Raw genomic sequence first — 14,440 nt, 5'->3', positions numbered from 1 at the left:
GGATAGACGACTGTGGTGAAGAGGGGAACTAGGACGCCTGACTTTCCTCTCTGCTCCCATCCTCTTCCTTCTCCAGAGACTCAAGTACCTGCTGACCCCGAGGGAACCCAACCGCTGGGCTGTGGAGCGCGAGGGAGCTATGCCCTACAGCTCCCGCCTGGCCGTGAACGGCGCTCTCATGAAACCAACCCACATCATAGTAGAGACCATGATGTGAGCTCTCGGGCGCTCGGGCGGACGGGCTGCTTCCCTGCTGTTTACTAACATTAGATTCTCATAGGACCAGGTTTACAGAGCTTTCTATTTGCACTAGGATTGTTTTTTTTAATTGTCACAGAAAATGTTACTCTGTGTGCGTGCGTGTGTGTGTGTGTGTGTGTGTGTGTGTGTGGTATCGTGTGTATGTGTTTTTTGTTTTGATTTGGGGATATTTTATACAAAAAAGAAAACCCACCGGCGGATGTCCGGGGCGAGGCAGAGTTTTCATATTGAATTAGATGTATTTTATGGGAACTTGGTAAATTTTTCTTTGTATTTTTTTTTTTTACATATAACTATATATACATTTAGAGATTGTCATACACTTTTACCACTTGAATCGATCTTGCCAGCAACAGATCTCGTTTTCAAAAGCAATTCTTCGGTGCTTGTATAGCTGGCAGAAAGTTCTGCCCCCAAAAACACAGGGTGGAATTTTCCTGGACGGGAGACCCATTTTAAAGGTGTAGTACCTTCTCAGCCTGGTTCAGATAGAAGCATACAGCAGAGGGGAGGCCCCACCAGCCGGCCTGACCCAGAGGGGCTAGAGAAAGGAGGGCCACAAGGAGAGGTTTCATTGCACTTGTCTTAGCCAAGAAGAGAGATGCCAAATAGTGAATCAGCGCCTCCAGTCAAGGGACTGACTTACAGCTGACAGGTGAGGCCTTACAGCCAAAGTCTGATTCTCTAGAAACCGTTGCACCAAGAGCAAAATCCTGCCTGTTATTTTGAGATGGAGGGTGGATAGTCAGAAGGACTGTCAGATCGATTGTTAGGACCGTTCATCGGAGCGGGGGCAGTAAGAGCTCCCAAGAGGGTGCTGGGGAGGATGGAACCCTGACATTCAGGAGGCCTCGGGAGACTGCAGTCCCACGGCTTCCCAGCTAGAGTTCGGGGCCGGCGTTGCGGGAGCCGCCAGCGGTCTCAGGGCTCCGACCCTCACACGGATGGGTCTGTTGCGTTTTAATGGGGTTCTATCAGGTTCTGGCCGGCCCCCCGCTGACCTCTCTCGCATCTGCGTGTAGGAGAGAAGCATGATGTATTTGGTGAGGGACGAGAGGTGAGCCAGTGGACCAAAGGGTGTGGGCCCAGGCATTGAGAGGCCTGGTGTCAAGGAGGGGTGCTTTTCTTTCCTCAGCAATCCACGCTCAGCTCTGTCCTCGTCTCCCAGGGGCTGGGAAACTCCCGACACGCTCCCGGCTCAGGGCTGCCCCCGTGGGAGTGCCAGGAGTGCTTTTGGAGCCTCCCTGGATCTTTGACTTGGGCGAAGTGCTCCCAAACCCTCCTCCCCGTTCAGGCACAAGAGCAGCCCTTGGTGGTGACTCGGGAGATGGTGAAACTCTTCACAACTCCTGCGGTAGCTGGTGTTAGATACACAGTATGTGGGGACCGAGGAGAGGAGGTGAGAGGGCATTTTCTAGAAGGGTGGGATTGTTCAGGGGGCTGGCACCCCAGAACTGGCTTACCCAAGAGCCTGTCTTCTCTGAACCAGGAGAGAAGGTACTCCACCTTTAAAATCCCGAGACGGACACGTCTCCGCCCCAGCCCCCATTTGGACCTAAACTGTGCCATTTAAACTGTCACTTCCAAGTTCAGAGTCTAAATACGACACGTTGTCACGCACAAATTACAGTGACGGCCTCATGGGGCGTGGAGAGTGGTCCAGCTCGGGTTTTCAGAGCAGGGGCTCTCTGAATCCTGGAACCCTCTCCCCAGATTCGGGAGGGGAGGAGCCTCTGGGGTCTGAGGGGCAGAGGCAGTTCTGAACCTCTTCTCTTTGGCAAGAATCCACATTTCACTGTTTCCAAAGCATATACTCTGCCAAACAATACCCAGTCCTATTCCAAACTGTTAACAATTCTGTGTTCCTGTTTCTCTATGTATTTATGGTTGCCGCTGTGTCTGATTTGATTTTGTTGGGTTTTTTTTCCTAATTTTACCGAGTAGCAATGTGACCTGTTTTCCTTTGTCTCATGGAACTTAGTGAACTAACCACTGTCAATGATTGGGGACAGGTGACACGTGGGGTCGAGGGGGGCCTGGCATGCAGTGGCTGCCTGGGCATTTTGTGGCCATTTCAGGCTACAATGTCTCCCCTCTGGTGAAAGGCTACAGTATTTTGGGTTGGTAGGCAAATTGCAACATTCTGGAAATGGCCTGGGAAAGGCCTCTCCTCTTACAAAATTCGCAGACCAAATTCTAGACCAAAGACACATGCAGACCAAGTCCTCAGGCCCCGCCTGGAAGGAAGGTCAGCCACTTTTCCCAAGCCCGCTCCTCGACAATCGTCCAGTGCACCTGTCTCCAATTGGACCCTCTTGTCTACTCCCCTCGCCCTTGTGTTTCCGCAGAACTTGGCTCTGTGAGTACAAGGTGTGATGGTGCGTGACTTTTCTATGTCTCCTCATAAACCTGTCATTGGAGCTCATGACTCTGGTCCTCCTGTCTCTGGAGAACAGGCAGCCCGCCCACTCTCTGCCTTGGGATGGGTTAGAATTTCCAGTGCCCGCAGATAGCCCAGCAGGCCAGCTCTGGAAGGGAAGCGAGGGAGGTGGTTAAAGAACTTGTTTTAGGATGCAGAAATGGGTAAGGGCCTCAGGATAAATCTCACCCAGGGAGATGCTTCGCCGGGCCTGGCATGGGCCGTGTCAGTCCCCGCGGTGGGCAGTCTTGCGTGGTCAGTGCCTCCCCGGTCAGCGCCCTTATAAAATGGGGGAAATGAGACCTGCTGTGAGGAAGAAGCTGGGCACGGCAAGCAGGGACTGGAGCCGGGCTGTCTGGAGTCCGTCTGGCTGCAGGTTCCCCAAGGGGTGTGTGATGAGTGGCGCATGTAGCTCCCCAGTGTTCTCCCTGAAGACCAAAGACGAGCCTTTATGAAAAAGGAAGCGCTCTGTCCCCCCAGCGTTCAGGGACGAGGAGAGCAGCACCCCCCGTCCTCTCACCATCCTCGGGCCAACTGGACCTCAAGCTGTGGCTCCGTGGGACCGACGACTGCCCTTCCTCTGGTAGGAGAGGTGGCACCCGTTCACCCTGGCCCTGCACCCAACAGCCCTCTGTGAGCTAGGAGCTGACCTCCCTATGGCACGTGAGGAAACTGAGGCCCAGTGAAGCCGGTTGGTGTGCAAGAGGCAGAATCCCTTAGGCAGAATTTAGCCTGAGGCCGCGAGGGACATTCCCAGGCAGAGAAGTGAGTGGCCTTGGATGATTTCTGGGTGACACGGCCCCCTCTCTGTACCTGTGCTCCCTCATTCTTACCCCAGATCCCAGCGCACCCCTAGAGAAGGTGGCAAAGTCCAAGGGGAGTGAGCCACCCTCAGCCTAGCACAGGGTGATCTTGTGTCACCCGGTGCCACTGCACAGTGGTCCGGGGCCCAGCCAGCATCTCCCCAGCACTGCCCCTCTGGACGGGGAAATGCTCTGGGCAGCCAGGGCTAAAGGCAGACACTGCCTCCCTTCCCCTCCAGCCTCAGACACTGGCCAGGAAGGGACCCAAGAGAAACCCTGAGGTGGCTAGAGGTCCCATCCAGCCCTGAGCCCCAATGTCAGGCAGCCCCAGGCTGGGCTGTCCACGTGAATGCTATAAATAGCCCGGTGCAAAAATCCAACAGGCACAAACCAAACAACATCCCAGATATCAAAACGCAGAGAGGGGTGTGGGCAACCTGGAAGCCAGAGAACAGCATTTCCCTCGCCCCCAACGCCCTGTTAATGCCTGGCCCTCAGACTGCTGTTTTAATCGGAAGCTATGTTTCATTGTTCTCTTGGTGGGTGTCACTACAGACGTGTTCTGACAGTTCCCTGAGGAATCTTGTTATATATTTGGCTTCCAATTGAGATGTTGGCTCCATTTCTTTCTCCCCCCCCCCCCCACCCTTATTTTTTACCCACTTAATTTTCGAATCCCTAGCAACTGTGACTCTGTATTTAGCACAAGAGAAAGCTGAGAACGTGGGTCTTGCCTCCTTCCAGAAATATGTCTGGCTCATCAGGACTTTTTTTTAAAACTTCAAAATATTTTTAAGATATTTTAAACTTTTGTAAAAAAAAAAAAATCAACCAACGAGAGACTCTTCTGAGGAGGAATTTGTATTTGAATAAGATCCTTGGTGTGTAATTCAGTCTTGCAGTATACAAGCTTTTGTGTATAAATGTTTTATGATATGAATCCCTGTATTTTGCAGGGCTTTTCTTTTCCTCTTTTGCTTTTTAGATAAATATGTATATCGATATTTTAAATTCATCTTTGCTTTTTTTTAGAGGAGTTTGTAATCACCTTATAACATGAAAATAAACATTTCCTTTTTAAAATCCAACACGTGTTGGTTCTGTGTTTTTCTTTTTTAATTTTTCTTTTGAGAGTGTGCACATGGGCAAGCAAGTTGGGAGGGGGGCAGGAGCAGAGAGAGAGAGAGAGAGAGAGAGAGAGAGAGAGAATCCCAAGCAGGTTCCACACTCAGTGCAGAGCCTGACTCGGGGCTCAATCCCAGGACCCGAGGATCATGACCTGAGCCGAAGTCAAGAGTCAGACACTTAACTGACTGAGCTTCCCAGGTGCACTTGGTTCTGTTTTGATGAGGCTGTTTTTCCTCATGTTTGACAAGCACCTTAACAGTTTACAAAGGACTTTCAGTTCTGCCCTAGGATGCTCATCAAAGGTGGGTATTGTAGGGGCCCGAGGGTGGCTCAGTCGGTTAAGCGTCTGACTTCGGCTCAGGTCATGATCTCGAGGTTTGGGAGTTCGAGCCCCGTGTCGGGCTCTGTGCTGACAGCTCAGTGTCAGATTCTGTGTCTCCCTGTCTCTCTGCTCCTCTCCTGCTTGTGTTCTCTCTACCAAAAATAAACATTAAAAAAAAAAAGGTGGGGGGGGTGGTAATTGTCTATGGAGACACTGAGGCAGAGGCTCACAGAGGGGTACACTTAACTCAGGGGCACAGAGCGAGTCTTTGAAAGAATTGTCCTGGGTCTGCTCCGGGCTGGTTCCCCTGATGCTGGGGACTGAAGCCCACCTGGCATGCATCCCACCCCGCATGGCTGGGACACCTCACATCAGTCTCCTGAGCCTCGGTTTCCCCACCTGGAATAAACTGCCCCTTTCAAGGCTTCGGGCTGATTAGAGGTCATGCACAGTAGTTACTGGCACCCAAACGGGCTTTCTGACCGCCAGGCCTGAGTGGGGGAGGTTGCAGGGAGGAGCATAAGCCCTAGAGGGATGCAAATAGAAATCACACCACAGACTCTGGGGCCTCAGAAGGCAGAACACTCAGGACCTCAGAAAGTATTTGGTACAGGAAGTATTTGGTCCTCTGCGTTGGGAATCGTGTGCTCAACTCACTGTTATAGGTGGGGAAACTGAGGCCAGGAGAGGGGTTCAGCTTTGCTGGGATCATAATATTTTGGACAGATCAGTGTGTGGGCAAATTTAGGGAAGCCTCCTGGGTCCTTTTCTCCAATTCGCCAGACCAAACATCTCTCAATAACTCATTTTTTTAAAGTGTATTTTGAGAGAGCAAGTATGTATGAGCGGGGGAGGGGCAGAGAGAGAGAGAACACCCCAGTGCGGGGCTCAATCCCATGGAGCTTGAGATCATGACCAGAGCCAAAACCAAGAGCCACTCAGCTAGACTGAGCCACCCAGGTGCCCCTCAGTAATATAAACTCATTATTTATAGATGATGTTAGAATAAAATGCCACTCCCCCAGCCTTTTCTGGTTGTTGGCCTTTCTTTTTTGATATATATATTTTTTATTTTTGAGACAGAGACAGACAGAACGTGAGTGGGGGAGGGGCACAGAGAGGGGGAGACACAGAATCTGAAGTAGATTCCAGGCTCTGAGCTGTCAGCACAGAGCCCGGCGTGGGCTCAGACCCACAAACTGTGAGATTTTGACCTGAGCCGAAGTCAGACGCCTCACCAACTGAGCCACCCAGGCGTCCCTTGTTGGCCTTTCTGATGGCCTCTGTCCACCTCCCTCCTCCCTGTGTGTTTTGGCCATAACTTGTATTCAAATCCTTGTATTCCATCCCTTACTATTTGTGTGACTTAGGGCAAGTTACTTAACCTCTCTGTACATTTCCTCACCTATGACACTGGGCTAACAGAACCACCTCTGAAGGCTGTAGGAGAATCCAGAGAATTCTTGAAAAGCACACAGAAGTGCCTGCACGAAGCCAGTCTGTAGCACAGGGGTACCTCTCTAGGTCTGGCCCTGTCCACACCCTCTTCCCTGTTTCAGAAGGGCCCAGAGTCTATCGCCTGGCACTAGGGAGAGCAGAGGTACCCTGTGCCCAATCTGGCCTTTGGCTTCCCTGGCCCAGCCACACTAACACACCTCCAGAGATGGGGGGCTCACTCCCTCATGTATAGCTGATGGGAAGAAGCTCTTCATCTGCCCCCACAGAGCTGTGGACCCCTAGTGAGGCCTGGCCATGCCCTCTGGGCCCATCCTGCCCTGGATGCCCAGTGAAGACTCAGGACATCAGTGAGATCCCACCCAGGATAAAGTGGCTCCATGCAGCAGACCCACCACTTACGTGCCTCGGCGGCTTCCTCCTGCAGATAGGATAAAATCCAGTCCAGACCCAAGCCCTCACCATTGGGCCCTGCACCCTCCAACCTGGTCTCCCCCACTCTGCTTTTGGGCCTCCTTTCTCTTCCTTGACCCACCAAGCTCATTCCCACCTCAGAGCCTTCGCACTTGTGCCCCCTGCCTGGGACACTGTGCTTCCCGGTCTCCACAGGGTTGGCTCCTGTCTTGAAGGTCTCCGCACAAATACCTCTTCAGAAAAGTCCTTCCCTGACCCCGGAGCTAAAGCTCTCACCCTCCACTGTGTCCCCATGACTGTTTCGTTTTGTTTTGTTTTTTCATTCTGAAATAATTCTTTACAATGTACTCCCTTGTTCATTGTCTGTTTTCCACTAGAATTATAAGCCCCATGCAGACAGGACCTCCTCCGTCTTGTTCATGTTGTTTTTCCAGGGGTGAAAACAATGCATAGTCCAAGCAGACTTTTTTTTTTTTAATTTTTTTTTTTTAACGTTTATTTATTTTTGAGACAGAGAAAGATAGAGCGTGAACGGGGGAGGGTCAGAGAGAGAGGGAGACACAGAATCCGAAACAGGCTCCAGGCTCTGAGCTGTCAGCACAGAGCCCGACGCGGGGCTCGAACTCACGGACCGTGAGATCATGACCTGAGCTGAAGTCGGACATCCAACCGACTGAGCCACCCAGGCGCCCCCCAAGCAGACTTTTTGGATGGATGAATGAATGAATGAAACAGGTTAAGATGTCCTAAGATCTAAACAGAAGCTACTGCCAGCCTATGATCAAAAAAAATAAATAAAAAACAAAAAAAGAAAGAAAAAGGCAGACACTCCAGTCCAGTTGCATTTAAATAACTTTATTTAAAAAATCATCCCAATGGCACCCCACCCCCAGCTCCCACGTCATTGCAATCCCTGGCAGAACGGATTTACGCGTGGGCCCCAAAGAGACCCCAATGGCCTTTGCAATGCAGCCCCTTGGCATGTGCTTCCCGAGAGCTCTAAGAAAACCCCATGTAGAAAAATACTTTACAAGGAATATGCTCTAATCTCAGCCAGAGAAAAATACAGCTTTTGAGGGTGGGAGGGACATGTCACAGGAGCTGTACCCAAAATGCATAGGCAGGCAGGATGCTCACCGGGGACGGGTGTCGGGAAATGTCAAGTCTGGGATCTATGATCCCCATGAGAAGCCAGAAGAAATATTGCATATGAGAAGGCCGGCCACGGCCAGGGGCCACCTGCCGGGCCCGGTTGCATACGTCTGGGGGAAATGGCAGAGGCCTCCAGCCCGAGAAAACAGGGGAGCACTGGACGGGTCAGAACGCATCTTCCTTCACCTGCAGCCAGATGCAGCTTTCCCAAGCTGACAGGCCCTGGGAGTATGTCCTGTCTAGCCCTGTCACTTGACAGAGGCCCAGAGAGGCTGGGCAACTTGCCTAAGTTCACACAGCTGTGGCTGCCAGTGGCCATGTCTCTGCTGTGTCACCCCCCATACCCCCAAGCTGAGGGCTCTTGGCTTTTCCTCAGTGCCCCTGTGATGGGTGGGCAGTGCCCTTTCACCCTGGGGCGGATGTTCACACAGGAATCCAAGATAGCAGAGGCATTGGACAGTCCAGCCGTGGCATGAAGGGCTCTCCAGGGAAGACAGGAAAGGGCAGGCTCTGGGAAACTGGAGGGAGAGGAGGGAAAGCAGGCCCCCAGGGAGAGTGTGGGTGGGGTGCCCAGTGGGCCTGGTTCTGGCCATGACAGGGAGGCCCGTACCTGCTCAGAGACTGTCCACCCCTTGATTGTCCAGAGAGGGCCAGACCAGACCCGGAGGGGGTCACGGAGCAACCAAGCAGCAACCCCGGGTGAAAAGAACAGGCCTCTCGACTCCCCATCTTGTCCCTTGAGTGGAAGAGTGTTTCTGGGGGGCCTCCCTTGGAGGGAAGCATGGAGGATGCAGATGGGAATGGGTGCCCCGTTTTCCTGAGACCCCCATTAAGAGCAAAGCAAATCCCCAGACCTGACTGAATCCTCCCTGCCCGCCTCCATCCCTGGGGCCCCAGCCCAGACCACCAGGTGAAGGCCGCCCGTGCCCTTCTCAAAACCAAAAGGGTTTCTGGGTCTGTGGAAAATGAGGACAATGATTTTAAGGGATGCTGGTGCTTCCAGATTTCAAGTGGGAATAAATTTCCTTGAATGACCACCTTGGACACTGTCACCTTTGGGCATGAGAGAAGACGGCCCATCTCTCTCCTGCCTGCCTCTCTATCTCTGTGCCTCCCTCTCCCTGTCTCTCCTCCTTCACTAATTTAGATATTGAAGAGGAGCTGTGTCATCTAACATGGCATACTTCCGTGGTTTTCCCATCTCCACTGAAATGGCAGATGAATGGAAACCCCTGGGTCGTCTGCTCCAAATGACTCCCTCCCGCAGTGTGGGACCTGGCCTGAGAGGGGTGTATTCATATGGATCTGTGCCTGTGCACCCTACAAAAGCAGCAGGAGGGGCTGAGAGCCCAAAGCCACAGTGAGCTTGCCCAAAGGGCCCAGCACTGTGGTCTCAAATCACAGAGGCTTCAGACCAGAGATGCCGAAGTAAGAAAACCACTCGCTTTCAGAGTCTGCGGGCTGACGCTTCCTGGGCTTCAGCCATCCCAGCTCAGAGTCTCTCCAGTGGGGATGCCAGTGAGACCCAAACACCAGAATGCTGGAGAAGAGAAGGGGCTAGGCTCCCACCCTGAGTGGCATCTTTCTTGGTGGGAGGCGGTCCAGAAAACAAGAAACACCCTAAATGCTCTCCCCCTGTTGGGAAACTAACTACCTGAGCATGTGTGGACCCACTGCCCGGATGCTTCATACCTCAGTCCATGACTGCACTGGGGGTATCCAGCTCCCACTTGCTCACCTCTTGGGATGGGGAGCTCACTCCTCCCTGGCAGCTCCATAGCTCTGCTGGGAGAAAGCACTCCCTACACGGAGCTGGGCTCCCCAGCCCCTCTTCTCCGAGCTGAGCAGCCTGTCTCAGCCCCTACTGAGTGGGGCTCCTCCGGGCATCTTGGAGCCCCAACGTGGAGAAAGACCTGGACGTCACTCCAGCTGGCACAGGGACATCACTGCCTGGGACTCCAGGCACCACAGAACCGGAGAATAGACACAGAGTCCGGTCCCCGGCTCAGAGCCTGCCAGACAGACAGATGGATAAGTGAGCGGCCACTTCTCCAGCCCAGCTACAGGTCTGGGGGTCAGGGTCTACTCGGGCAGCCCCTGGGGTGTCCAGACCGCACGCTGGCTTCAGAGCATCCGGGGGCTGCTGGGGCCTGGTGCTCGCGGGGCTCGGCTGCTCTGCGCCAGAGGGTTGCGGCTGATGACCAGTGCCAGGACATCGCCTGCCTCGGCCAGGAGTGGCACCGCCAGGCAGCAGTCGAAGTCCCGCGTGCGAACGTGGTTGACCTGCACAGTATACAGCCAAGGGGACAGAACGGCATTAGCTGAGCCTGGTCTAAAGTAGGTGGGAATCGTGGGACTTCCTGAAGCGTGGGCCCTGCCCCAGCCCAGGTACAGGGTAAATCTAGAACACTCCTAGAGAGGAAGTCCTCCTTCATTTAGTTCTCTTTCAATCTTTCTGGTTAGGTTTTATCAGAGAAACCCCAAAGGGGGTGCCAGTACCTCCTTCCCACTCCACGAACACCCACCTCTCTCCCTTTTTTTTTTTAACATAAAAGAGCAGACCACACACCCAGCTTCCTGCCTAGAATTTTGTGACATTGCTTTGTTTCTGTTTTATTTTTATTTTAGATTGATCTTTTATGTCAAGCAAAGGGGTGCTGGGTTTTCATTCCTAATTGACACGAAAAGCTTCCTTTCAAAATAAATTTCAGTTGAACTGAAAGGAAACATATTAAGTAAATGTAGCACTGATATAGCAGAAATCACATCATGGGAACAAAGGTAGCTGGGGCCTGGGAAAGGCGGTGCAGGGTGGCTGGGCCAGGCCTGTCCCAGAGCTTTCGATCTGCTCACCCACATTTCCCAGGCTCCCTTGCAGTTAGCAAGGTCACATCACTAGTTCCGGAAGGCCAATAGGCTGTGAAGGGGAGGAGCAGGTGTTCTGGGTGAAGGCAGGAAAAAACCCATGTGTGATGTTCCAGTCGCTTTTCCTAAGTCACGTCATCTAAGGTATTTACAAGAGGGTACAGCCCCCATCAGCCTGGGTGGATTAAGCCTATGCCAGCCCACTGTGGACAGGTATACGTTCATGTACATTAAGCTACTGAGATTCGGGGTTGTTACTGCAACACAACTGAACCTAACCTGACTAGAGGCCTGGTCCTGTCATTCCCTTTGCTCTATGAGAAAGCTGGGGCTCAGAGAGGGGAGGCGACCTGCCTGAGGCCTTTCAGCCAGGGTAGAAACAGGGTTCTTTCTCCACCATGAGGCAAGAAAAGGCCACGCTATCCATGGTGCCCCCGGCCCAGCATTACCTGAAGGACCCTGTCGAAGGGCCGGAGGCCCCCACGTTGGGCTGGCCCATCAGGGCGCACAGTGTGGACATAGACGCCCTTCTCCAGGAGGCCATCGGAGACGCTAAAACCGAAGTCATTCCGCAAAGGGTCCTTGTGCAGTGTCACCTGGGAGCGGAAGGAGGAGGAGGTCCCTGGAGCTTTGACCTTTGTCCCCCGCCCCCCACAGCAGCCCTTGGTGCGGGACACACACTTAGCCTGCCGCTTAGCTGTGCTCCCCACACTTCACTGCGTTTGTCCCACAGCGCCCCCTTGCGTTCTGCATGGCAGCACATCCTCCAGTTAGCACCAGTCACAAAGGGGAAGTTAGATATAGGGCACCTTTTCAGTTCTTTTTCAATCCTCTCCCTTCCACCCAGAAGAAAGTCTCCGTGGGGTACCAACGGGTTTTCACCCTTCTAACACTTGCTCCCCTCCCAATTTACCAAGAGGCTCTGAGCCTTCTGAGGACTACCAGCTGAGAGGTTTCTTCTCTGTTTTTCTATATAGTAACCTACAGATGGCAAGGGAGGCTGGCTTCTCCTTTAAGGAAGTGATATATATAGATACACACATACAACTACATATACATGTATTCTATATAAATGCCTTTAGATCTTACACACACACTAACTTAAGTGGGAAAACAGTGAGTCTACTTAAAGAAATATATTAATAGCAGCCTGGTGTGTATCATTGGGGGTGGGGGTGTGTATCACCCAAATGATGAGAATTTTGGAAAACTCAGTCTAATACCAAATCGTGTTTGGTGGTGGAGAATGAAGCCCAGAGAGGGGTGCAGCCCCTCGGGAGCCCCTGGTGAGTCCTCGCGGCCCCGGGACACCCATCCAGGCTTCCCGTGCCCAGCCCCGGTGCCCACCTTGTGCATCTCTAAGGGTGTCGGCACAAGCAGCTCCTGTGTCTCTTCAGGGGACGCTCGTACCTCCTGGCTCCTCCGCCAGGGCCGGTGGCCAGGCCTGCCCTCAAGGGCCACGCTCTGCACCGTGCCCGTCATGATGGATGCCTGAGGACACACAGAGCTTCATTCAGATGCTTGTTGGCTCGCCGTCTGCAGTCAGCATCTATGGACACCTGCTATGTGCCAGCCTTCAAGGTCACAACAGTGAACAGCATAGTCATGGTCCCTGGCCTCCTGTGGCTCTCAGTCTGAGGGTGTGCAGGGGTGAGGTGGGGGAGGTCCTCGATCACACCAGCAATTAGCATACTAATTGTTGGCACTGAATGGCACTTACTCTGTGCCGAGCTCAAGTCTAAGGACTATTCCCACAAAATTCATTTTGCTCTCTACAATCCTATGACACAAGCAAATACCATTCTACCATTCCTTTGGTCCATTTTATAGGTGAGGAAACAGAGGCTAAGAGAAATTAAGATCTGAACTCGGAGTCTGGCTTCAAAATCAAAGGTTTTAACCACTCTGCTACCCTGCTATTGGTAAAAATAAGTAAGATAAAATCACTCACAAAACCTAAAAGAGTTTACCGCCTCAAGATTCTCACTGAAAGATCTTAAAGGATGAACTGAGACGGGAAACATGGAATGCGAGAAACAATGGTGAGCAAAGAAATTACCAGTAACAGTAAATAAGTATTGACTAAAATCCCACAAAACTAATTTTGAGCAATTTTATAAACAAGTGGGGAGAGGAGTTGGTATGGTAGGGAAATGGAAGCATTCTGTAGGGCCTGTCTCATTCGGGAGGAGGACAAAGGCACTGATTAGACTTTGTTAAAAAAAAAAAAAAAGAAAAAAAATAAGGAAAGTGAAGATGGTAAAAAAATTCAAGGCAAAGTCCACCGGGCCTGGTCTTTTCAAAAAGTCAGCAACATGGTCTATCCATGGGACGGAATATTATGTGGCCATAAAAAGCATGAAGTATTGATACGTTCTACAACATTAAGCTAAATGAAAAAAGGCCACATAGCACATGACTACATTTGTAAGAACAGGCAAATCAGACAGCGGTTGAGAGATGTGGGACTCCTTTTTGGGATGTTAGAAATGTTCTGGTCATGTATGCACAACATTGTGAATACACTATAAAAGCCCTTGAATTACTAGTGATTATCCTTAATTCATTCTTTTTACTTTTAATATTTAATTTACATTTGAACGGTTTGTAAATTTTTTAAAAAAAATTTTTAATGTTTCTTTATTTTTGAGAGAAAGAGAGAGAGAGTGTGAGCAGGGGAGGGGCAGAGAAAGGAAGACACAGAATCCGAAACAGGCTCCAGGCTCTGAGCTGTGAGCACAGAGCCCGACCCAGGCGCAAACTCACAACCACCAGATTATGACCTGAGCTGAAGTTGGACGCTTAACCAGCTGAGCCACCCAGGGGCTCCATAACATTATGTAAATCTTATGTTATGTGAATTTTATCTTGATAAACAAAAATTTTATGTCAGCATCGTTAAAAAGGCACTGGACTAAAATTAAGAGAGACTGAAAAGGCATAAAAACCAAGTGCCAAGCATGGATTAGGGACTAGTTTAGCCAGACCAGACCTAAAGGGAAATTTGGGGTCAACTGTGAAAACCTATGACCTTGCTATTAGAAGAGATGAAAATATATTAGAAGATTATTTCCATATACGGAAAAACAGAGTAGCTGACTGAAAAAGCATATAAAAGAGCATGTACATCATGGTTTTGTTATCCTAAAAATGCATACACACTCACTTAAGCAGTAACAGTGGTAATCTATGTGTGATGAGGCTGTTTTGTTCTTATGTTTTACTCTGCTTATTTCATTTTTTATTTTACTTTGTTTATCTAATTTTGCACCATCCACATGTGTGGCTTCTGTAATAATAAAAAAAATTAAATGTAAAAATTCAATATTAAAAGTAAAACAGGGGGATGCCTGGGTGGCTCAGTCGGTTAAGTGTCTGACTTTGGCTCAGGTCATGATCTCATGGTTCGTGGGTTCAAGTCCCATGTCGGGCTCTGTGCTGACAGCTCAGCGCCTGGAGCCTGCTTCGGATTTTGTGCCTCCTTCTCTCTCTGCCCCTCCCCACTCACGCTCTGTCTCTCTCTCTCTCAAAAATCAATAAACGTTAAAAAAAATTAAAAATAAATAAAAAGTAAAACAGGGGCACCTAGGTGGCTCAGTAGGTTGAGCATCCGACTCTTGA

General features: G+C 50.9%; 2 protein-coding genes across 3 annotated transcripts in view; one reads left to right on the top strand and one right to left on the bottom strand.

The window, feature by feature from the left end:
* The window catches only part of SLC6A6 (solute carrier family 6 member 6), an 87,616-nt gene extending 83,526 nt beyond the window's left edge, over nt 1-4,090 (top strand). For both annotated transcript variants that reach the window (XM_042911650.1, XM_042911660.1), the window contains one exon: nt 77-4,090. In XM_042911650.1, coding sequence (XP_042767584.1) covers nt 77-217 — 141 coding nt within the window. In that variant the 3' untranslated portion in view covers nt 218-4,090. The remainder of the gene's footprint in view (nt 1-76) is intronic.
* A 3,382-nt stretch (nt 4,091-7,472) lies between these two features.
* GRIP2 (glutamate receptor interacting protein 2) overlaps nt 7,473-14,440 on the bottom strand; it is a 95,201-nt gene continuing 88,233 nt past the window's right edge. Inside the window, exons 22-24 of the mRNA XM_042911639.1 lie at nt 12,167-12,310; nt 11,269-11,415; nt 7,473-10,237 (exon numbers count right to left, since the gene is read on the bottom strand). Coding sequence (XP_042767573.1) covers nt 10,079-10,237; nt 11,269-11,415; nt 12,167-12,310 — 450 coding nt within the window. The 3' untranslated portion in view covers nt 7,473-10,078. The remainder of the gene's footprint in view (nt 10,238-11,268; nt 11,416-12,166; nt 12,311-14,440) is intronic.

Source organism: Panthera leo, chromosome A2 (genome assembly GCF_018350215.1).
Source record: "Panthera leo isolate Ple1 chromosome A2, P.leo_Ple1_pat1.1, whole genome shotgun sequence".
Lineage (NCBI taxonomy): Eukaryota > Metazoa > Chordata > Mammalia > Carnivora > Felidae > Panthera > Panthera leo.
Note: the sequence above shows the minus strand (reverse complement) of the source record. Positions and strands in the feature narration are given on the sequence as shown.